The sequence below is a fragment of the Poecilia mexicana genome, unplaced genomic scaffold (genome assembly GCF_051168715.1).
Source record: "Poecilia mexicana isolate PSO_F unplaced genomic scaffold, ASM5116871v1 scaffold_12, whole genome shotgun sequence".
NCBI classification, from domain to species: domain Eukaryota; kingdom Metazoa; phylum Chordata; class Actinopteri; order Cyprinodontiformes; family Poeciliidae; genus Poecilia; species Poecilia mexicana.
In genome coordinates, this window is record NW_028263381.1 from 5220582 (window position 1) to 5245980 (window position 25399).

At 37.7% G+C, this 25399-nt stretch overlaps 1 protein-coding gene across 3 annotated transcripts in view; it reads right to left on the bottom strand.

The window, feature by feature from the left end:
* Window positions 1–22576, bottom strand: part of mast4 (microtubule associated serine/threonine kinase family member 4) — a 98900-nt gene extending 76324 nt beyond the window's left edge. For all 3 annotated transcript variants that reach the window (XM_088010798.1, XM_014985727.2, XM_014985724.2), the window contains exons 1-2: window positions 21939–22576; window positions 1261–1414 (exon numbers count right to left, since the gene is read on the bottom strand). In XM_088010798.1, the coding sequence (XP_087866924.1) occupies window positions 1261–1414; window positions 21939–22205 (421 nt within the window). In that variant the 5' untranslated portion in view covers window positions 22206–22576. The remainder of the gene's footprint in view (window positions 1–1260; window positions 1415–21938) is intronic.
* Between the last annotated feature and the right edge of the window lie 2823 nt (window positions 22577–25399).

The following is a 25399-nucleotide window of genomic DNA, read 5'->3' on the forward strand; positions in this document are numbered from 1 at the left end:
TGACTGGCTCTGAATTACGTGTTGCAGCCGTTTTCCTGTCGTCTTTCACACCCTTAAAAAACAAACAAAAAAAGATTAACCAAAAAGATTACGCAGGCAGCTGAAATGAATAATAGCTACAGCCGGTTAAAAGGTAAAATCTTAAATAATGCTTGTTTTACAATAAGCCTATTTAATTAGCAGCCCACAGACTGAATCCACCCTGTTCACAACTTGAATGTGGCCCTTTGAATATGTATAAAATAGAGGGAGACGATCTATTCATACTGAAACGTCACTTTGCGTAAGAACTAAATCAAACAGGGTGTTGTACCAAAGATTTAATTCACACATTAAGCTCAATAAACAGGATGTTAACCAATAAACCTCCACTTCAGTTTAATAGGGTTTGATCTGGTAAAAGTCTTTTAGTTTTCCACAACTTCCCTCTGAGGCAACTTTCATATTCGCGTAGATGGAAAAACACTCAGCGACTTGTGAGCCGTCTGAAGCGGCTCACTAGACTTGCCTGGCAAGTTTGGAAGCTCTCTCCTGCCCTCACCCGAGAAGGCCCCGGGGCAGTGAGCCTGCGCATATGAACAGATTTTCTTCAAGTCATTCTGAGCAAAACGGTAGATTAAGAGAAAACCGTTCACAGGAGGATCAGTCAATCCTCTTTTTGAAAACGCGTTCAATCTTGTTAATCCACTGAACTTGTCAAATTTAAACGTCGACTGATAAATTACACTAAACGTCATTTAAATCTCGCTCCTTCCTACTCAAACATATTTAAAGTCAAACATGTTTTGACTGGTTTTGAAATCCGTTAGCAATTTATTTCCATTAGCCAACAACCATGTTGGTCTGTAGGCAGATATGTGGTTACCATTAGTGTAAAATCTTTCTCTGTGTGTGATATTAACCATGACAAATCATTCTTTAGCTGCAGGAGGAATGATTAGTGAAGCCGGGTTACCGTCAGGAGGAAGCAGAAAAAATATCCAGAGGAGCCGACTTATTGTCTTAGTAGGATTAGTTACTGTAAACATGGGCTGTGCAGGAATCCACAAACAGTCCCTCCATGTGCTTTGTGCTTTTCAAAACAAAATATGTCATGCATTTCTCATTTGTATGCCAAAGCGATGAGTCATAACAGTGTTGTAAAATAAAAACACGAGGGCAAATCAGAAAGAGGGAACTACATACAGCATGTGTTAGATTATTTTAAAATCAAATCTGGTGGTAAAATGTAAAGAACAAACACAGAGATGAAGAAATTACCCGTCAAGCCACCGCCGAGACTTCTTCTACGAAGCTGTCTTCCATCCTCGCTGAGATGCCTCTTGAATTTGAGAGCAGGACTTAATCCGTGGGTTAGCTCAGGAATACTGGACTTTCTCAAGAGGTTCGGAGGTGGGTAGAGAATGTTGTCCAACTGCAGGAAAAGCAAGAAGAACAGGATAAGACTGGAAGGAATACACAACACAGCTGGGCCCAAGACGCCTTCACAGAAGACCTTCAAACGGTAATATCAGACTTTGTGTCTGCAAGGATGCAAAAATTAAAACAAACACAAAGGAACAACTACGGAAAATTCAGAAGGAATTGGATAATTTCAGCTTGCAGGTTAGACAGATGAGAATACTCTTCAGTTTGGAGACTGAGAAGACCTCAGTTATAAACAAGAAGAAAAGATTTTTATAACATGACGACAAAGGTATGCAGTGCATTCAGGCTGCTAAGTAGTGAGAGAGAGCAAGACGTTGGGAAAGCCAAGTTTTATGATTGAGCTGCTGACCTTTGTCATGAAAGATGCCGGGTTTGGACATATCGGTAGCGCTGGGAAGCCTCAGAGTTAAGATAGTAACCAGGCTGTTATCAAAACAGGGTCAATCATTTTCATTTGCAAGATTTATAGATTTATCAACTGGTGCTTTGGTCTCAATAACTTTTTTATTTATTTTTTGGAATACAGTTTTGTTTACAGAGATTACATAATTAACTTTATTTGTTGTTTTGATTATTTAGTTTATTTTGGATATATTAAACATCTTCCAGTTCCAGTGTTAAGTTTGTTAGAATTTGAAGTTTATTGATCTTTGAGAATACGTTCTTGGATTATTATACCATTATCATATAAATGATATCAAATCAAAAATTGCATTGTTTATCACAATAACTTTTGGGACAATTTATCATCCAGTAAAATCTGTTTTGAGAGGCACCATCCACTTGGCAATACACTGGGAAATGTCTTTTTAATTATTCTAATATGGCTAATCACTAAAACAAGTGATTGCTAAATAATACACGAGATGTGACATTGCCTCTTCTGAAGCAAAATATACAAACTAGAGGCAATTTTCTTGCATAACAAAAATGGAAAACCAGCTACGTCAAAATCCAATTTTAAAACAGAAAACCTCATTGTCGGAGGCATCTAGCAATCAACATCTACAGGAATAAACCGATTACATATTCCATTCTTCAGCGTTGTCTATTGCAGCCCTGTTGTGCTCCCTGAAGAGGACACCATGAAGCTCAGACAACATAACAAAGCGCTTTGGGGAGGAAGAGACCCTCCCTGAGAATACAAAGATACACACAGAGGTGAGAGCAGTGTGTGGAAGGAAATGCCCTCTGCTTCCCCCAAGGGATGATTCATGATCCAAGCTCTTCTAGGACAAATACAAGCAAACCTTTGTAGCAACAGCAAAAGACGCTCACAATGTGTCCTTTCTTGTTGGTTGTTATGAAATAAATATACTTTTACCAACATTTAAATTTAAGATGTTAAGAAGTGTATATCAGCTCTGAGCAATGTTTTAAAATATGCATATGTTCAGCAAGTACTGAAATATTTTGTTCTTGGTTATGTATGCACATGTTTTCTCTGTCCTACCGATTGTTTTTTTTCTCTTGTTCTTAAAAATATATGAAAATAATAGAAAAAACAAATCAAAACTAAGTAAAAATATTAAATTCATAACAATTTATTCATACAGCGCCAATTCACAACAAATGTAATTGTAATACACTGCAAAACGTAATTTCAGTCCAATCATACATACATTCCAAATGATTCAAGTAATCAAATATTTCAGTAAAAAAAACCTTTTCAACATAAGAAAATTCAGCAGACTGCATCTTGTCGATGATCATTTAGTACGTTTTATGTTAAAGTAAAAAGTTAATAGGAGAAGAAGGAGGATGTTTAGTTGTTGGCAGCATTATGTCAGTCAATGCACGAAGTACAACCATCCCTCATTCCTATTGGCAAACATTTCAACTTGCCAGTGGGGATGAGTAATATTGTTTTGTTAATGCCAGTTAGAGGAAAAAGAGTTAGCATGATAATTAGCCATCCCATAATATAAAGGTTCACAAACCTCAATGATTGACATCATTGAAATTATTATTTCTGCTATTCATGAGGTGATAAACAGTGTGCCTGTGTTTCAAAATACGACTGATTGGAATCACTGTATAAGATTTAGCAACACAGTTGCACTTTTTAGTCGCTTAGTAGAAACATTTTAGTTGGTGAGAGATTAGACCACAGGAACCACTCTTGTTTTTTTAACAAAAACAAAAATGCTACATGAAACAAATTTGCTTTTTTTTTTTTTTAAAGAAATCTGCTACAAGAGAATTTTAAAGAAAAATAATTTTATTTTTGTTGTTCGGTCTTAAAAATCAAGAAAATAATGAAACTTTTAAGCAAAAGGAATTAAATTTTGCACATCAGAATGTGCAATGAGGGTCACTGATACGCTAGTCAACATAGAGGTAAGACTTTGATCATTTCCAGTGATGAAAAAGCCACTGCAAGCAAACAATGACAAGAAAGTGAGAACATTCCTATTGCGCTGCTTTGCCTGTAAATGGGGAAAAAAGACGACCACAACTTGATCTGCCTGTGATCTCAAAATCATCACAGCAAATATATACCTCTATGACATTAAAAAGGTTGATATTCCTTAATTATTTTCAAAGTATAGCATTGATTAGCTCCAAGATTTTACAGTGTTCAAATGAAAGAAGAGCTGACCTATAAAGTTCACATGTGTAGATTCCTTAAAGACAAATACCTGATGTAATTTAATGCATGTCAACAATTGCAACTACCAAAACTACTGCATTAAAGTGATGCACCCTGACTTAGATGCTGCACTGCAGCAAGTGCAGCCAAATGGAAATAAACAGCACTGCACACCCACCAGCTTAATTCTTAGGAGATAACCAGCGCTGGGGCAGAGATGAACAGCTCAGATAACATCCTCTAGCATCTACAAGAAGCATTCTTAGTACATTTAAATCACATTCAGCATATCATACGTACAAGAAACATGTTATCCACAGGTTTCACCAAATAACAGTGAACTACAAAGACATGTTTATTAGTCTACAGGAAGATCTTCTGAAGAGCAAGAAAATAAACTTTGGGTTTTATTTCAAGATTGGGCTGCAGCTTCAAATTTTGATTGGGTTGCCAAAACAATCAAGATGTTTTTAAAAAATTATGGTTGCTAATGGTTTGAGTGACTCACTCAATCAGCCCTGGATCTCCAAGCTAAAAATAAATCTCTTGCTTGTCTAAAGTCTACATTGGTTGCTACAGGAAGCTATTGGCTATGAGCTATGAGTGAGACATTTAGGTCAAGACAACCAAAAGATCTACGTTATTACGAAATAAGCAGAAAATCCCAGATCTCAGAGTGAAAATGTTCTGTACAAATTTGCTCCTTAGTAAATTCTCTAAAAAAAGAAAAACGGACACAAACAAACTCAGATCACAGTTGAAGTTAATTTAAATGTTTCCCCCTCCCTGTCTAGAAAAGCAAACCCAAAGTTGGAGGAATGGGGCCGAGATTTATCCTGCTAGCAGGTGGTGCAACAGTGTCCAGGTGTTCAAAGACGAACATATTCAGATTATTAAAAAAAAAAACTGGGCCCAGGAACCGACAGACTTATGTAACATCACAGCAAACACACAACAACCAAACTCTGTAAGCAGCTTTCAGGTATGCGGCGAGACAAACACGGGCATAAGCCGTATTGGTCTGATCCAAGAAATTCAAGAAGGGTTATTCTGAAATGCACTCGTACAAATCTAACCATGATGTAAGGCGACCTATGACCTCAAGGACGACGCGGTGATGGGGTTCTCAGTCAGATGTCCTGTATGTCTCAGCTTCCTCTGCTACTTTCAAATTTTATTTTTCCCGTCTACCCTACGGCTTAAAAAAGAAAAACCAGGACTTTTTTCTTATCTCAAAGGTGGTCGAGGCACATATCTGAGGTCTGTTCAGTACTATGCAAAAATGTTTGCATCCCTGGAACTTTGCCACATCTTTTTGTGTTCCAGTCACAAACTTAAATGTATTTTCATTAAATGTTTTGGAGAGATGCTTTCCCATCCAACCAGCTTGAGGTATTTTCAAGTATCGAGAGCGTTTTACTTTACAGTGAAGAAAATTCAAATGAAATACACCAGAGTCTTTGGCTGTAACATGACAAAATGTAATAAAGTTGGGGGCGTTTGAATAAATTTGCAAAGCACTGTAAAACACCTACTTATAGAGAAATATAGAGAAAAATTACTCCTGTTACTTATAACAGGAGTAATTTTTTCCTTCACTGGAGAATACAACCAGACATTATTACAAAAGTACTATACATAGGTAGTAAAAAAAAGAAGCATGCAGCACAATCATCATAAAACTGTGTATAATTTGTGATCTTTGCTTTTATTTTTCATAATAACCATGATAACGATGCGAGCCCAGTAGATCTGCGGAGGCTGCCAAAGCTGCATGGGTCCAAGTGATTTCTGCATTAGCTCAACTGTAATTACAGGCCACTCATGCCAGCCATGAATCACCGGGATAATCAGTAAACCCATGCTTCCCACTCTATACATATCAGCATTTAAGAGGCTAACACAGCCACACAGCAGACTCTCTTATTAAAGGATAATAGTGCAATATCGTTCCATTCAAAACATCTGCATTGATTTAAGAGTGGGTGTCAGCCTTTTAAATGCCTATTTGATTACACGGAAAGCCCTGAAGTCAAGCCAGTCCCAGTTCACTTTCTGTGTCCACAGCAAATAGCATGCTGGTTTCAGTTTTGGCAGCGGCCACTGGCCTTTCACCCACCATTCCTCTCTATTTGCGGCGGGGGTCACAGGGAGCTCCCGGGTGCAGCGTCGAACACCTTTCCTCCCTCTCTCACCGTATCCTCTGTTCCTCCCTGAGCCCGATTTACAGTGGACAGTATCAACAGTGTTTTGTTACCAAAGCAGAGAGCAAACCGCTAAACACAAGGCGAGCTGCACAACACAGACTGACGGTATGCAGACTGAAAAATGAGAAAATATCCTGTTTGAGTCTCATGTCACACAGTTGTGTTTGGGAATATGGACAAATACTTTCAACAATATTCGGTTCCCTCTGGGAACCAAATCCTAACACGGTGTGTTTAAAAGAAATTCTGTGAAATCGACCAAGACAATACAGCAAATAACTCATCAGTGAGAAAAAACTTCCCCCCGTTTTCCTTTTGTAAGTAAACATATGAGTAGTGTGGTGTGTCACCACTTCCTCTGAGTCAACACCTAAGTACTAATCTTGCCATATATTCTCAATTGGGTTTGTGTCTGGATATGACTACGCCTTTTAAACCAATTCAAAGGTAAGTCTGGTTGTACGTTTAGGGTTATTGACCAGCTGGAAGTTGAACCTCAAGAGTTTTGCAGTTTCAACCTTCTTTCTTCCCAGATTCACCTGCATTTCTGTCGATTTTCACATCAGCTCTAATCTTCTGTCTCACCGGCCATGAAGAAAATGTCACTGCAGCATGATGCTGCCACAACTTAAAGGGCTTTTCCACCAACACAGTCTGGAACCTTGTAATGTATTCCAGTTTTTTCATGCTAATGAACAACCTACGGACTCCAGTTAATTATGGAGTACCACAAGGTTCAGTCCTTGGGCCAATTATTCTTTCATTGCGTCATTACAGTTTTTATCAGAATAAAGCATAGCAAGTTGTTGAGCTGCTGGAACTGGTTAGTCATTTACTCTGCTTAGCATTACATTATCTCTGCTGATAAAGCTAATTACCTTGGTGTCATCTTTAACCAGGACATCAACAGTCCTAAACTAAAACATGTTTGCAGGACTTTCTTTCACCTTTGTGCTGGTGCCAAATTTTGAAATATCCTGTCCCATAGCGATGCAGAAAAACAAATCATTTGTTGCTTCAAGGCTGAACTATTGCAGTTATTTCAATCATGAATTATTAAGAAAAAGAAAGAAAAAAAAGTAAAACATGAGAAGGAACATTTTTTAACCTTAACTTCTCTACTTTGGCTCCCGGAGTTAAAAACCTGGATATAATTTACAATTATTCTTCCTGCTTATGAAAAGCTCTCAATAGTTAAGCTCTGTCATGTATAACATACCGTATGCTTTCAACAGACTCATTTAATCTCAGACTGATGGTTCTGAAAGTTTCTAAAGTGGAAACTTTTCATTATCAAGATCCTCTTCTGTGGTCCAGCTCCCAGTTTTAGTCTGAGGAAAACACTCTACTTTTAGGACTAGCAGGCCTAAAACATTCCTTTTGATAATCTTCGAGTTTGGATGCTTAGCTACATGTATAGCTGTAGCGCTTTGGGCTTAGGCTTCATACAGACCACTCTTCATCATTTGCTGTCGTTTCAGCTGTAACTTTATTTTTCACCTGGCATTCTGCTTCTACAGTGACACTTTCCTGGAGAAATCAAGTTCAAATAACTTCTTCAGTAATATAGAAAGTTCTACTTGACTCCTTCTTCTGCATTTGAGTGTCTGCTCTGTCTTCTCAAATCCCCAGAAAGGGGGAACAGGACGCGATCAACTGTCTGCTGTCGCCACACGTCCATTCAGGAAAAGTGGTTGCAATGTGATGGGTTTCCATAGATAGAAAACTTTTATCCAATCAGGTGCCCTGAGACAACATTTGCTATGATTTGGAGCTACATAAACTGATTTAAAATGTTTACTGTAAATATTTGGACATTTTAGAAACACAATTTCACTACAAACTGTGTTCTGATGACTAGATCTTTAGTGAAAACAGGAAATATGTTTAAAAACAACACTGCATTAAAAATGCATGGTCCCTTAGGTCATCATTGCTTCATAGATGAAGGGTGAATAGTCCAAACTTGACAGAAAAGCAGCAAGCTGCAGAAAGAAGAACAAGTGTTAAGCACAGACTGTAAGCCTGTATTTGGATTTTACCAGCCAAGATTCAAGATAACAGAAACTAAATACCCCAAAGGTGGGAAAAAGCCTGGGTGCTAAGGAGTGAAACGTCTTCTGTACGAAACACTAAAACTGACAGAGCTGGAAGAAAAGAAAAAAAAACTGTATTTCACCACACAGACAAGATTAAACAAATATTTCCCAAGGCTAAGGAATTAATACTTTAGTAGATCAGGCCAATGAAAACGTTGCAGCATTGACACAGTCATCTGATCTCTGCCAAAGCTGCACTACAAGGCTGAAGAATGAAAGCAACACACGCAGGAGGAGTTTTAACGAGCAAACTCGACATTTCAAATAAAATGTTTTAATATACAACAGCGTGAAGTGAATGTGTAAACCTTGAAACTGTTCTGCAAATGTGTAACTTTCAGACATCCTCATTCAGCAGGACATCGCCTCTTTCTGTGAAGGCATTGCGATGACATGTTGCTCATTTTTCCGGAGATTGATGAAGGGAACTTTTTAAAGGGGAACAAATTGTTATTAGAAACTTTCATTGGTTGCTAAGACACAATATTCTCAGGTTTACAGTGAAACAGGAAGAGAGACCCCATACATCAAGGCAGGTTCCACCTGCTTCCAGTCAGTGCCGTCTTGATTCACTCTTTGCTCTCCCTGCCATTGTTTCCTCATCACTTCCTTCTGAGAATAACACAAGTTCTCAATAATGAATCATTTCTAGAGAAGAGCTTTCAAAAATATTTGTTCCCCCCCAAACAAAACTCTACATGCTTGGTAACAAAATGTCTCAAATCTGTAGGTTTACATTTTCACTACCACTAATACAAAGCGATTTCATCATGCTGGTGTTAAATTAATTTGCTACTGAATTACAGGCAGTTTGCATAACATTTTGAGGATGATTTCACAGATGAAAGAGTCTCTTGCTTTAATTAGCAAGTCGATGCCCAGTTGTTTGAGACGAGTAGCGTTTGAAAAGATGAACTGATCACCAGGACAAAGTAGTTTGTCAAAGGCATTGTGATGCAAATTACCCAGCCCTGTTCAAATACAGATTTTCATTTGTTGAAACTGAGGGAAACAGTGAGATGACTACGAATAAGCCACTTAACATATGAGTGATACTTGCAGACTTACTACCCCTGACACATTGGGTTAGTAATCAGTTTGCCCCACAGATTTCTTTAAATTCTATTTTTCTTCCAGGTCAAAGAGGCTTTTAATTATCATACAAAAACAAATCTCTAAAAATAATTGTAGCTTAAACTAAGCAAGTGATTGTGGCACATTTGGCAACAACACCTCTCTCAACAATCATTCAACTTTTATCATGGACAATGAGTATTTTACACCAGAGATCAAACACACTAAATCTTACAAAGTATTTTTTACTTTAGTTTCTAGTGGAAATATATTTGTACACTTCAAATAAGAAAAAAAAAATCAGGATCTTCTAAGAAAGATATAAGAGCTTGTTTTAAGTAAATAATTCCTTAATATTGATTTTTTTTTTTTAAATAGCTTCACTGGCTGATTTTTTCACTTGTAGTGACACATTTTCCCATGCTTTCAGTAGAAGACTCTTCAACACAGTTTCTTATAGACTGAATCAAAAGCAATAAATATAAAGAGACTCTGAGTCAGTTCTTCTAAAATAAATAAAATGCAAAGAATGCCATTAAAACTTGGGATAAGATACATCAGGCTCAAGTAAAGACCATCATCTAACCACCATGAAGTTGTCCCTTTTTGGCTTTATTATTACAACTCATGTTTACTTTTACTAGGCATCTCTTTGTGAAAAATGGTTTGATAAAAGTAAAAACATCCAAGACTGTGATTGCGTAATGCATCCTTGAAGGTTCTAGAAAAGTTCACATTCATCCCCTCCTTCCCCCCTCGCATCTGTCCTGTTCCACCCTCCATGATTTCCACCCCAGACCAAATCCCTCTTCGCCTGCTCACAGCCTCGACTATCCCAGTGTTTAATCACAGGAAGAACAGAAGTGAAATGTTTTACAGCTAAAATCATAGCAAGTGTGTGTAACTCTGGCATTTCATCTCTTAGTCCCATCTCACCAAGAGTACTTAATGGCACAGTCACTGGATGTGAAGAAGAAATGAAATTTACAAGCAAAGAATCCAAGTTTTACAAGGATTTTTTTCTGCCCTCCCTTGAGAATTCAGTTTCCTGTGTTGACAGGACCTTAAGTAAACAGCGGTCCTTTCCTTCTTCAATTTCATACCATCATCTATGCTGAGATTTATCATTTTCAGCACTGGAAAGAACTGAACCCTGCACCATTTGTCCAGTCAATTAACTTCATTTTTCCATGCAGAGGGACCATAGAGACTTAACATATGCATTTTAAATCATGTGCAGACTGGTCTCAGGCCAGAGAACAAGTTATATTTGATGATGATTGAAGGTTTTTATCAACTCATAGTCTTAAAATAACGTTTACAAGGCTGCTGCATGACCATGTGATCATAAAGTTTGATTGTAAAAAGTGATAGGAGTAATTTCATTCCACAAGCCCCTTCAGATTCATTTTTAGACGAGACCGCTAACAATATTTATGATATAGTAGTCCCGCTGTTTACGCTTGAACCCAATTATTAGAGAACTACCGTCTCTTACCTTGTTTCCAGTAGAGGATGAATCCCGAGGAACAATTAAATTCCTGCCAAGGGACATTTTATCTAGGCACCAACAAATGCCATGCACATCACTTTAAATGTGGCGCAGAAACCAGGGATTACAACCAGAAACCCTTCGACAGAAGACGGGAAAGAAGAGTCAAAAATCAATGACAGATTGTGTTCAGCCAGCCCCTCGCAAGACTGAACAGAGCCTTAACCAGATTGCGCTAATCCTCTTAGTCTCAAAGTGAACATTGACACGGGATGTTCTTCTTATCATCCTGCCTGCTTAAATAAGCGGCTACTTATTTAGGGGTGCAACATGCGGGCCGAGCCAGCACGCAGGAAACGGCTGAACATCGTCAACCATAAGCAACTGTTGATACACAAAGCAGGCACTGATGCTCTGCTTCACTGTTGACCTTCCAAATTCATGGAACAGATCCTCGCAGAGTAAACGTACCAGCCAAATAAAGGTTACTGTGTGTCACAATGAAATGAAAAGCCAGAGGATTAGCGGGTTAAAGGTGGCGATTAAATTACGACGACCTGTTGAAGCTTTGTGGGAATTAAAGTTGCAAGTTAAAGCACAAACTTGCGCTGCAATTCAGACATTTTCACATTTGGCAAACATTATCCACATTTTCTTCTTATCTACTCATTCAGTTTAGCCTCAACATCAACACAAGAGTGTGTTTTGCAAGTTTAACAACAAAAAAAGACGTATTTTCATATGAATTCACATCTGCTTATTAGCAGTAGTTGGTTAAGGCATTATTAGAGTATTATTGCCATATAATGAATGAGTAGTGAACTAAAAAGTAAACAAAGACAATTCAGTAGATAGTTGACCACCACAAGGTCTCCATTCACGTATTACTAATAAAGTGACTAAATTTCTTCCATTTTGCATTAACTGCCCTTAAAATATTTCATTTTGTGATACAGGCATTTTGTAAAGCAAAACAACTTCTCAGGATTATTTTAAAAGCCTCCTGGTCGTCTAAATTTCAAGCTAGCTTTGTTTGCAGATCTCAGCGTCTCATCTCACACATGGTCAGCTTGAACAAAGTCATCCATCTATATTGATTTTGCTTTTAGGGAAGTCATCTTTGTTTGCCGGTGAAATTTGGTTGTAAATTATTTGCCCGAGTACATATTTCAATCCAACAGGCAAGCATGGACAAGGACTGGATTAACATTGTTTTAGTTAGCTAAATAAAATACCTACAAGAAAAACTAATTTCTGTTTAATTAGAACTTTTTTTTCATTTTCAAACAGAACAAATACAGTATTCTGTTTTTCTTTTAAACTATCTCCTTTTCTTTCTAGCTAAATTGCAATGTTCTGTGGCTCGAAGCGAAAAATTAAGACCAGAGTTTATGCCAGATCCAGTTCTCCTTGTGAGGACATGAAGTTGGCAAAAAAAAGCCTTTCTCCCCAGGAGTTATATTTTGTTGAAAATACTTTAAAAAAAAAAAAAAAGAACAAAAAAACACATGTGGGGTTGATGTTCCTAGAGTCCTACTGATGCAAGAGGTCTCCGTTACATTTATCCTGAGGTCTTGTTCCCCGTCTTAATTAACTCCTACGTTTCAGCTACTTCTGAAACAGCAGAATTACGTACAGAATTACGACTGAACACCGGCGTCTTTAAGAAACAAAAATCCACATAAATGACCACACTGGCACACAGACGCTGGCAGGCACTAAGGCGTGAAATTAAAACATGTTTTGGTGTTTCAACTGCCTCCTCAGATTCACTTTCGCAATGGCATTTTCTTCCTACTTCTGCTTTACCTTCTTTCATCAAGTTGCCCTGACCTTTCAGCCAACTCCCACACTCTTGTGCTGCTTTTTATTTACCTTACAAAAAGCACACAAAAGAACTCGCTGTACAACTAAATATGGCCTCCGTTTACTCATATGATTCTAACATCATCTGGCTGTTTAGTTATGCAAAGTCATTGTTAAATCCACTACAGGAAATGAAACAAAAGCTGTCTTGGCATTTTTTACTCTCTCTTTTCCTCTCTCAGAGGATTGCCACTCAAAGAGCATGCACAAAAGCCAAGACAAGACTCCATGAAAGAAGCAGCTCTGTGTATATTTATGTCAGTTTTCAATAGTATAATAAGGAAAAAAGGAGTTAGCAATCTGCTCAGTGACTATTATTTCCATCATAAAGCTGCATAGTTTCAGTAAGTTCATTATATGCAGTTTTAGGGGGAAATATCACTCCAGCATTGCCTTACTGTGCATTCAACGCTAGAACAAACAACTACGCCAGCCTGCCACAGATTTCTGGACATGTTGAAAATCTCCATAGCTGGAGTGCACTGCTCCGTCCTGCACATGTGCATCATCGCAACACAACTGATGCGAGAACAACTCAAATATCAGTACTGACCCAACAACAACATTCACCGTCTCGCTGGGCTGCCTGCACCGCTGAGACTCATTCTGCTGAATATACTAAACACATGGATCTGAAAGTGAAACAAGCCTTCTTTCTGAGTAATAGGCAAATAATTGCCCAACCACAACAGCACATGGAGCACTGAATTGTAATTATGAGATAGTAAACTGATATGTAAAGTAAAGCAAAATTGATTGATGATTTTGCAACAAATGTAATGCCATCTTTTCTGAATTTCACTGCCTTGGTCTTAATATATCTGCACTATTCAGTTGGTTTTGCACAAGTTCGCCTTCATTTCCTCATGTTTAGACCCACATAGGATCCAGTGGTTCTCTCCATCGTGGTCTTCAAGAACCATGTTCCTACATGTTTTAGGCGTAATCCGTCTACCACACATGACTTAAATAAATTAAGTAATAAACAGAATAGGTGGCCAGGAGTTAATGCAATCATTTGAATATGAGGTGCTGGAGACGAAACACATTAAAAAGACAAAGAAAAGGATTGAAAACCATCAACTTAGATTTAGTTATGGGGGTAGGGAAAGAAAGGAAAGAAACTTGATTGGGCCATTTTCTAAGTTGGAGTCAATATCAACTACAGATCATGGTAAGTAATGGTAAAAATTGATATGTTGACATTTGTTTATAATTGTATTAGTTATCATGACAGTCAGCTCAGTTAGTTATTATAAACTGTAAGCGTCTATGAATTTCTAGATTGTAAACAGATGGGACCTTGGCTTTAACTTCACCTAAAGTTAAGATGTCAAGGACCAAAATGTTCCAGGACATTATGTTACCTGCTGGAGCTCATCGTCACTGTGGAGTGAAACTCAAATATTCAAACCTGGAAAAATAAACATTCAGCTCATGAGTCCAATGAATATTGGGTACATAATAAAAATATGAAACCTCTTTTTTTTATAGTGATTTCATAAATCACAAATAGTATTTTAAATAGTACAAGCAGTGCAGATCTTAAACTATGTGCTTTTAGAAACTAACAGTAAGTCACAATGTTTTCAGAGCTTTAGAAATAATTTAAAATTGGTGGTGACAGTGTCAATGTTTGCGTTAGCAAGTCCCAGACAGTCAACAACAGGGCAACTCAAGAAATGCTTCATTTTCTACTACAAAATAAACATTTTAAGACATGAATACAGCAAGGTGTCCAACCAAATACACAAATATTTACATTTACCACCCAATCACTTACTGATTACAAATGACGATAGCATTCTAAGACATATTTTAATAATATCCATCGTTCAACCAGCTAAAAATAAATCACAAGAATAAAGAGTTGAGTTTGGTGAATGGAGGTGTGACTTCAGCACAATAACTATCCACAAGTGATGCCGATATTGGTGGCCAACAAAAATTATGGTAGCTGATTGGATGCAACTTAGAAATACTTAGTAAGTTCAAATTAACTTCGCCATTGGCTTGAACACTGACCAGTATTGCTTGTACTCTTCTTTCAAGGCATTTAATACGTTCCAAAATCCTAATCAATAATGGATTTTGATCCTTATCTGTAAACATTTGTGAACGCTACAAGAGGTTATGGAGGTAAGCAAATCTACAGAGAATCCGAGGAGAATGAAACTACAAAACTGAAGCTAAAAGTCCAAAAGTTAAACAATAACCTGAAAATGATCATTTCTCTCCGGGTTGCTACTGTGAGTTGCAGTCGAGGTAAACATTTTGAGCTTCCCTGAAAAGACGATCTTCAACAATGTCTGCAATTAAAGCTACTTCACAATGACTTCACCTCCACTGTGTTCTTTAAAAAGGTGGAATAGATGTTTATGACTAATGTGACCTGTGTGCAGAAAAAGCTCCTCAGTTTGTGTTGAGGTAATCCACCTGGGTACTGCTGCATAAACCTTTTCAGGACAGAAAGAATACAAAGTACAAGAGGATGAGTGAGTAGTTTTTATGAACATAAAAGCTTTTTTCCCTCTTATTCCTCAATGACATGTTAGTATAGTAACTTTATTGTTTAGTAAACATTTAATCTGCTCCTTGAACACAAAGGCTTTTCAATAAATTACCATACAGTAATCTAATACGATGACTCATCCTAGTAAATCGTACTTATCTAAATATTCACCCTCAATATGCAGATTAAATGACATTTTTAAGGTTCATTTGTTTCTGCTTCAGATTTTCTGACTGGATTAAAGAGACTGGGCTTCTTTTTGGCTCTGGAGCCATATTTTGCATACACCAGTTTTAAAACAAAACAGGTATAGACGAAGAGATTCGATGATTTTCTGAAAGTGAAATATAATTTTGCCACAGTGACGGGAAACTTCCTGCAATATCCATATGAAACAAAACAACCGTAAATATCCAAAGGTGTCTTCCCAACGTGACAAGGAGAAGTAGGAGAGTTTGGAAAACAGGTGGTTTGATTATGAGGGGATATAAAATCTATAGCAGACATAAAAGACCGCTGAATTAATGATTAACATACTGGCTGCTTGTGTAACTAGTAAAGCGGTAAGTCAAGACTGGTGTGCGAGATATCTCAGATTTATAGCGGCTGTGCAAATTGGTCAAGTCCAGAGAAGTGCAGTGTTATTACGAAGCATATCAAAGGTGGACAAAGAAAATTTGTTTATACAGCAGTCTGTAAAACCCACCATAAATAAAGGTGTGAAGCAAGAGGCTGTAATGCTGACAAACATAACACTTCCCGGATCAAAAGTTAAGCCCGGTATTAACCCAATATTAAAAGCTGAAGGACCATTCTAGCATGGATTCTCCAGTGGGGTGGAGTCGCACGGCGCTCCTTTCCAGTCAGACTGCCTGGCATGAGAGATCTTAGCAGAGAGTTGAAGTGTTGCACAAAGGCATCTAAGGGATATTTTCTCAAAACCTCAAGGAATGCTGTAAACATGTTAAAAAGAATAGATTATATGTTGACTCCAAGTGTAATTATAGTAAAGTCAATAAGAGGTTATTGGACTGGTTTGACCAGGAAGTGAAACAAGATGGAGCATTTCCAATTAGAGTTTTATAAATAGAAAGGTGACGCCTCACTGCTAGAGATTTCCTATACAGCTTTGGCAATAAATGTATTTCAAAAAACAGCCCTAAACCTCATTCTGTCATCAAAATAAACTCAATCTGATGATTTACAGATTAACAGAGAAGGGGAAGCTGTTTTCATGTTATTTATGATAGTTTGCTTTCCGATTTTTAACTGTATTTCATCTTCACTGTGGCTTAGAAATGCTCCTTTTTCTATTTCCAACAACTGAATTTTAAATTATAAAAGACTTTCTTTTTAGGTCTAGGCATGGTAATCTTATATACACATATCACAGTCTCATGTTACACAAAATTATACAGCAAAAATAAAATAACACATGACTCAAAGGCTTTTATATAAACACAACGCAACTGCTGCCAAAAACAACTTTTCTAGTTTTATATACAACTGATTTTTATTGTTAAATAAACTAAAGTTTTGAATAAATACTTGGTAAATTTGGTATCAGTTCTCGTTCTGGTTGATACCGACAGATACAACATGCTGGTTGCACATTGCACACTGCTGAAGCACCCATATGAAAATATTTCTCTTTGGATCATCTTTTGTATAATGTGCATTTTCTGTGCAATTACCAGCAAATAAATGAATAAATAAACTGTAAGAATTTGGAGATAGTTAATATTTTTGTTAGAGAAATTATTATTTTTCCACAGTCCTATTTTCAAATATATAGACTGTTAAAATCAAGACTACCTACAACTCTGTGACAGCTTTCTGACTGAAACGCAACATTTAATTAAACTTGCATCGTCTTTGTTTGAAAAAGAACTAAACCAAAGTTTATCTGTAGATGGGGTTTTTTTTTACTCACTGCCCGCAACTCCAGACAGATTTATATACCCAACTCTAAAGCTGCAATCATACAGACCTGTAAATATAGGCATCAAACACAGCAGGAGGAAAACCGTGAACCGCCAGAGCTGCACACTTCTAAGTTTGGAGAAGGAGTCGCTGCCGAGCCGATCGGAAAGAAGAAGTGATGTCATCTGCTCTCAGAAAGTCAGAGGTCAGGATTCCCTGTTTAACGCGGTGTTTAACGCGGTAATACCAGCCTGCCTGGCAGCGTTCTAGCCCGCGGCGTGGCTACTTACTTCAGTTTGACAGGTCAAATTACGTCTCATCTTCAGAGCTCGGCACAAGTGAGGTCACTGGCTTTAGATGAAGCTGGAGCTCCAAAGGCCGAAAGGAAAAAGGACAGAGTTCACAGGGGTAGGGTTCAGTGTTGGGACAGATTCTTGTATGTTTTTAACTCTACTTGCTGAACAAAAAGGGCTGAGAGAGAGAGAGAGAGAGAAGTAAAATCTGTCTCTGCACTCAGGGAATTCTGCTCCAGCTACGCGTGTCTCGTAATGAAGGTGGAGAAAACATTTGGTGTCATGCATTTCACATTTTAATTCCGCCAATTAGTACGCATTGACGGAAAATGTAATGAGATCAGACTCCGTCTTTACTCTTGACTTTTTATATCTCAGCCCAATTAGGATAATGACCTGTCATTCAGTCGGATCAAATTAGTAAGGCAACACACGGTTCGCAAACATGACACCAACTTAGGGCTGTCACCCAACAAATGTTAAGATGGTGTTGCCAAGTTGATTATGCATAAACACAGCATCACTAGACCTAAAAACAGAGGCTAATTCCTTTCCATTTTGAGTTAAAACACTTAATACGGCGTTTTGTTTAATCCTGCAGAGTCTTCAGACAACCCAACCAAAATGAGGCAAAAACTGTGTGGCGAAAGCAACAGCACATTGCACAACACTTTGTATTTCCCATCCACAATTACTACACCAAGGAAGAGCTGGGGGGTAGAATGGTGCTCCACACCTACACTCCAAAGTCACATCATCTTCAGCTAGTATGATTTTAAGAGCAGACTAATGCTTGACATTTCAAAAGACACCCTGGAATCAAACTAGAGCCAGAGGGACCAGTCTGCAGAAACATCCAGGAAGGAGAGTTAAAAAGCTGAGGCTCACATTTGAGCTTCCTCATGTTCTCCTTTCTGTTTCCTGTGAAAGCACTACTACAACTGTGCTTTTCTCTTTAAAAACTAGACTAGAACCACATGGTTTCTCCAAAAATTCCCAATTATTATCAATGTAGATGTCAATATTGGTTAGATTTTGTCTGACGGCTATTTTCATCTTTCTTTGGGATGTCTGAAGAAAACAAAAAAAAAAAAACCCAAGATGATTCAATTAAATTTCCTAAAGAATCAAACAATATTTATCTTGTATTATGTTTGTTTTATGTAGTCCAAATAAAAATATCCATCAAATGTGAAAGGTGTAAAAGGTTTTACCTTTTATAGAGGCAAAAACCTGCCTGTATATAAATAGCTAATAGAAATCACTACATTATTTACTGGTCCAGTTCCAATAAAAAAAAAGGTTAAAAAAGAAAAACACAACCAAACAATACCACGGATTCCCAGGTTCTGCACTGGCATGACTGACACACATTCCCTTCTCTTATCTTTCACATTTTGACGTGTAACTAATCAAAAGAGAGACCTGGGTAATGCTATATTTAAATCGCACAAAACAGGAAGTCAATGATTATGAAACTTGATCTTGAATATTTTATTTAAAAAGCATGCATTGAGTTTTGAAAACAATTTTTTATAGACATCAACCCAAAATCAGAGACTTTATCAAAAAATGATTCTTTTCATCTATATAGACAGAAACAATCCATATTAAATAACCAAATAAAAAAATGTCTTCAAATCAAAGGTTGAGATTTTTACATTTTTTGATACGATATTACGGTACACCTATAAAAAAATTCACCTAATCCTACGTCTTTATCAATGGGGTCAACAATTGCTAATGGTGCTACATGCTGTCATTCAATAACTCACTGATTATCTTTATTTTATGCTTCATATTTTTGATACTTCGTTTATCAAGACAGGAAAGCTACGGAACAGCTTTTTGTTTTCCTCTCTCATGCTTCAAATAATCTATACTTCTTAGCATGCTTTTTTCTGAACTGTGGCTTTTCCTGTTACATAACCTCTGGGTTTTTTTAACTAACCACGTTATTCTCAGATAATCTAACATTCTTTGAGCAAGCGAGGGAGTGTAAGGTACACATTTAGCACTCCAGCCGCTGGCAGGGCTGCTTGTGTCCTGAACATGCTTCATATTTAAAACCACAAAATTTCAATGTGATTCATTAGGAGTTGATGTGAAAAACCAATACAAAGTAGAAGAAAAGTAACATTTTGTTTTCTGTGCAAGACAATATGGTAAGCGTGGTGTGCATTTGTAATCAATCTCTCTATGGAAGTACTTTATGGAAACATGACCAGCTGTAGCCACAAGTAGTACTTTTTTGGTACGTCTCCACCAGATTCTCTCATCTAAATGCAGAAATTCAGAACAATTTTTATTTACAACATGCCTCAGTAGCAAAGGGTGGACCGCTCCTGTGAACGTCAATTCTCAAGACTTGCCTTGACTTTCAAATGAGTGTTTTGCATGCAGGCCAAAAGGCTTTGAATCAGTCTCATCTTCTTTCACGTGTTTGCCGTGTCTAAATGGCTTGTGGCAAAACTCTAACCTGGATTGTTTTAAGCAATCTTTTTCTCTCTCTCTTAGTCACTCCTCCATATGATTTGTCAAGAGCATGACTAATTGCTATGGAGATTTTCTCACCTGAGCTGTATCATACACCTTGTTTTTTTTGAATGATTAAACAGTGCTCATAAACCGGCTTTACTGGCACAACTTTATAGCCTGAGCTGTCCGCTGCGTCGATTGGTCTTCACGGTGTTATTTTGCCTTTCATGTTCATCAAGCCTCTGAGGCCTTCACAGAACAGCTGAACGTATATTGAGATTGAATTACACTAAGTGCAAAAAACACAATCTTGCCAAGAACCTTTGGTCTAGTTTCTAGTGCAAATATCTTAGATCACTTGAAATAAGACAAAATTAACTTTTCAGTTTGATATGGGAGCTTGTTTTGACTCAATAATTTCTTACCATTGATGAAAAAGTATTTGTTTATTTAACTTACAACATGGGAGAAATGTCTTGTTTAAAGTCAAATAATCTACCAGAGGATCAAGTATTTTTTCCCCATCTTGTTTTAAGTCAATTATTGACTTAATATAAGCTCCTATATCTTGCTAAAAAGGTCCTTGTAATCTAGTTTTGCCTTATTTCAAGTGTACTAAGACATTATGCACTAGAAACTAGACCAAAAATACTTAGTAAGATTTTGTATTTTCAGTGTCTTTTCAACTGCATTTCATTTAGGGGCTTCAGGGTGAAACAGGCAGAAGCTACAACCCTCAGACTTTGATTCTGTGTCACATTTCAAAACCCAGTCCACTTTCCTTTCACCTCACAATTTTGAACTAAGTTGTTAAGCGTCAGACTGATTGCATAGCAGAAATGAACAGTAACACCATAACAGAACAGTCGAAGGCAAAAGAGCACACTTGATGAATTGTAATCGGAGCTTAAAGTTCTTCACCAACTTCAAGAGTAATTCGATAAGTCTGAGCTCAGCAGAGGCAAGGTGCACACTTACAAATATTTTGACAACAGGGCGAAAACTAACGACTTCTGCGAGCTCTGATGTTCTCCACTTTACTTCTGTGTGTATAAAAGGGGTTGAAAGACTAACCTAAACGCAAAGAGGTTTATAATTAATATCCACTCAAATATTTGGACTTTCTAAAACCAACAGAAGTGGACCCACACACACACACACACACACACACACACACACACACACACACACACACACACACACACACACACACACACACACACACACACAAAAAAAAAAGCTAGGTTGTGTTTGGCGTCTGCTGCCTCTGCAATCAATTCATCAAAACTTGGCTAATATCGCTGGCATATCACTCACGTTTGAATGTTCGCATATTAGGAATCTAAGATTACAAATATTACAGCATGCATAAATAAAATATGGGTGGAGCTGAATTTGTGGTGCTTCATCACTGATAGCATTAGGAATAACATATTTAAAAAAGGTGGAAAATATTTTGATTTCAGAGAAAAATTATGTTTACATCAGCAAGTCTGCAGGTTCAAATGTTTCTTGTTTACAATACAACAAACCCCCGATACTCATGAGGGTTACAGTCTACAGTCACCCACGAGTTAATCCACAAATACCTCTAAAAACCCTAATAACTACCTATTTTAATAGTCCAAACATCAAAATATGCACGAATACACACTGTTGTAGAAGCTAATATCTACAGTATTTTTTATTTCCACTCTTGGAGCTACAGCCAATCAGCACCAAGGAAAATAAATGGCGCCCTCTGCTGGTGTGGAGGACCAGATGAGCAGCTGCATGGTTTGCTTATGCCTTGTGTTGACTGACTCTTATAACATTTATTTACATTACGAGGAAAAAGAAAAAACATTTGCTGTATTTAAAAGGCTAAAACTGTCAAATATGAAAAAAAAACAGATGATGTCACTGTTTTAGGGGGTGAAGGGGGTGACTCAAACAAATACCCAAAAACGTGTTCTTGTAGTTCGTGTGTTTACCATGTCGTCTTCCTCCTCCTGCTCATCATCATCATCATCATCATCATTCTCCGATGTCTCCTTGTCGCGGTCTGCGTTCCCACCGTCTTCAGCTGCTTTGCTGCTCCCACGGTCCGGGTCTTGTGCGTTATCAACATTATCGCCATAAACTTTCATCTCCACACCAGGCGTCGTCTCTTCTCCCTCGGACACGACGTTTGAACTGGAGGAAGACGAAGACAGACTTCTACCGCTTCCAGACACCGAGAAATGCTGCTGTTGCTCCATTGTGTCAAGTTGTTGTTGTTTTTTCTAATGTGACGCCACAACAAACGCGGCTTTTTTTTTTAAATTAACTTCCCAGCTCACCTGTCCGGTTCATTTTAAGGAGCTAGAGAAGTCTACTTCTTTTCTCTCCTTCAGCTTGAAGACAGAGCCACGACGCAAACATTGTAACTCAAGTGCTGCTCATTAAACGTAACGACAGTCCAGTCCAAACCCCAAAGCTTGTCAAACAGCTGGGCTCCCCTCCTCTGTTGCGGTCGCCTCCTTTTGGATTTTGACGCTCATGACGTTCCCAGCACCGCGAGACCATTCTGTCACCTTCATATCTCACAACTACATACAGCCTGCTGCCTCAAACGAAACCATGCCCACAGCGTGCGGGTGTGGACCAATCAGATCACAGAGACTGACGAACCTGCCAAATGCTACTGGTCCGCACTATTTACACGCCGGTGTATCGTGCAGACGCGATGTTGAGAGCGACGTGCGGATTTTGCATGACTTAGAGGGCTTAGACCTTTCTTATGCCTTGAAACAAAGAAAAACCGAATCAGCTGAATGCTTTTTAGAATACAGTTTTTCAGAAACATACTATTTTTTTTCTTGAAAACATACACTGGCAGAGTATAATGATGTTTCAAATGAATTTTTAGAATGGTTTTTATTTTCTTTTTACATTTATGTAGCTTAATTGTTAAAAACCTCTTTGAACTGCCCTGTAGAATCCTTAAAAACATATTCTCGGGTATTCCTAGGACAGGAAGCCGGCTCTTCACAAGACAAAAAGATGCTCACATGACAGGGAGAATATCCAAACTCCATACAGAAAGCGATTCAAACGCAGGACTTCCTTGCTACCAGCTGCGCCACTAAGCAGCCATTGCACCTTATCAGAAGCTAATCAGACACAAACTTCCGGCCACTAATGCAGCAACACTTTCCCACAGTGCATTTGCGTGAATCACCTTAGAAAATTTCTTCTTAGGGACAAGTAAAAAGTTACTTTTCCTCGTATTGCTGCATACAACCGCTAAAATGCAGCTCATATCAATGAATAATATTGAAAACTATATGAATATCTATTATATCCAGCCTTGAAAATTGTCAGTTCAGGGTAACTTCAACGCATCCAACAAAACATTGTTTCACACCTATTGTCCTCCCTAACAGCAGCGTACCCTTTCTTTCTGTCACAGTTGCAAGTCAAGTCACGCAGCGGTGATATGGAAAACGAGCAGACCCACCATTATACCCACATCCCACACTGCTACTGCCGTTAGACGCTGTTTGATTGATTTGTTTATCATAAGATAATTTTTTTTATTTATGTCAAAAATTAATTTTTACATATTTATTTATTTTCATTTAGTCAACTTTGCTACTTTATGCCGACCTGCACCTCTCACCTCTTAAAGGCGACACGCCCACATTCAACAGAGCCTTTCATTTATCTTATCTAAACAAGCGAAGATGAAAAGCTTATTACCAGTAAAGGAAAACATGGCGATGAGCTTTTACCATAATGTACAATTTAACAAATTAAGGGAGTGTTAGATGCTTTCCGATCCCTGCTGTAATTGATGTTTCATAAAGCAAGTTGTATATGTTTTAATTGAATTTAATATTATAGTAAAACTGTCCACTCCCCTTGAACCATTCCTGCAGCCACAGTGGGTGTTTGGGTGAGATGAGACCAACATGATGCTGCTGTTGTTTTGGCGTACATGTAAGATGCAATTATGTACGACAGAAAATTATCGTTGCAAATCATTCTGTCAACACCACCTCCACATTAAGATGTGATAGCAACATCATGCTGTAGGGATTCTTTTTCTTCTGCAGAAAAAAAATAGAAGCTGGATAATGTTAGGAAAAACAATCTGATCAACAACGCACATGAATGACCCAGTCAAAGTTCAGATATGAGAATCTGTGAGTATATTTGTCTTTAATCCACATGCACTGAGCTTGAGCTGCTTTGTGAAGAAGGGCTGGCATGAATTTCAGTTTCTTGATGTACAAGAGACTGAATCTCAATAAGTTTGCATTTTTAATAGCGGTGAAAGATGTTTCTATGCAAAGCAGAGTGTGTTAAAATCAATTCTAAAGATGCGGATTAGGCTCTGTTATGCAACTTTGAGAAAGCTTGTAAAGCTAAATGTAAACTAAAACAAGAGTTGAGTAGATTTATTGTCTTACTTACAAAGTAAACTGTATTGCTTTCAAATGCCATTGTCTGTTTTTCACTTTGTTTTTTCAAAGTAAAATGTTTCAATCAGGCAAAGCAACAACTAAGGCGATTTTCATGCAACATAGTTTCAAAGAAACCAAGGACAATACAAGATTAAAGACAATAGCGCTCATTCACTGAAAAATCATTTACATATGTACATAAACACACACACACACACACACACATGCACAAACACTTCAGATGTAGGAATGCTCTCTTAAATTGAAATATGACTAATGTGGTCAACACTAGACACGCAAAAAAGTTAATTAGTAAGACAATAAAATGTATTGCATCCAAGTATGCTGCAGTTGGGAAAACATGAAGGGACAGTATATAAGACAAAGTAAGAGGTAATGAAAGTGCTCTGTACTTAAATCTCAAAGAAATAAAATGATCAACTTAGAGACTTTTAGAGTTAAACATGGACAAAAGTTTAAGAAAAGAAGCTACATTTTCCCTTTATTAGACTTTTAGACTACTTCAGAATGATTGTTTATAGTGATTTTTTTTAAAACAGTCTGACAGTAATTAGCCTTTAATATAGCCAATGAAACTAAACCAAAAAAAAAAAAAAAAGCACAATTCCACTTAAATTCTCAATTTAACAGCTGTTGGGCGTCTGTGTTTTCACCCAGAATCAGTTGGTTCAAATGTTTTTTTTTTCTTACTACTAATAAATGAAGTCACCATTGGAAGTCTGCGTTTTCTATTGACTTAGGTTATCTGAGGCAAAGCCAGATAAAAACCGTACTCTGGTAAATACTTGTTCATGGAGCTGAGCATCACAAAATTTCCCCGATTGAACTTTACGCCCTGAGCATCGATCGCTGCTCCCTGGCCTCGAACGACTCATCCAAAGGTTGAGGGAAAACACAGCTAAAAATAAATGTTAAGAGTAGCAGGATGCACTGCAGAGACCTTCTCTGCAAGAGCCGAGGCCTCCATGGAAGAGTCTGGAAGT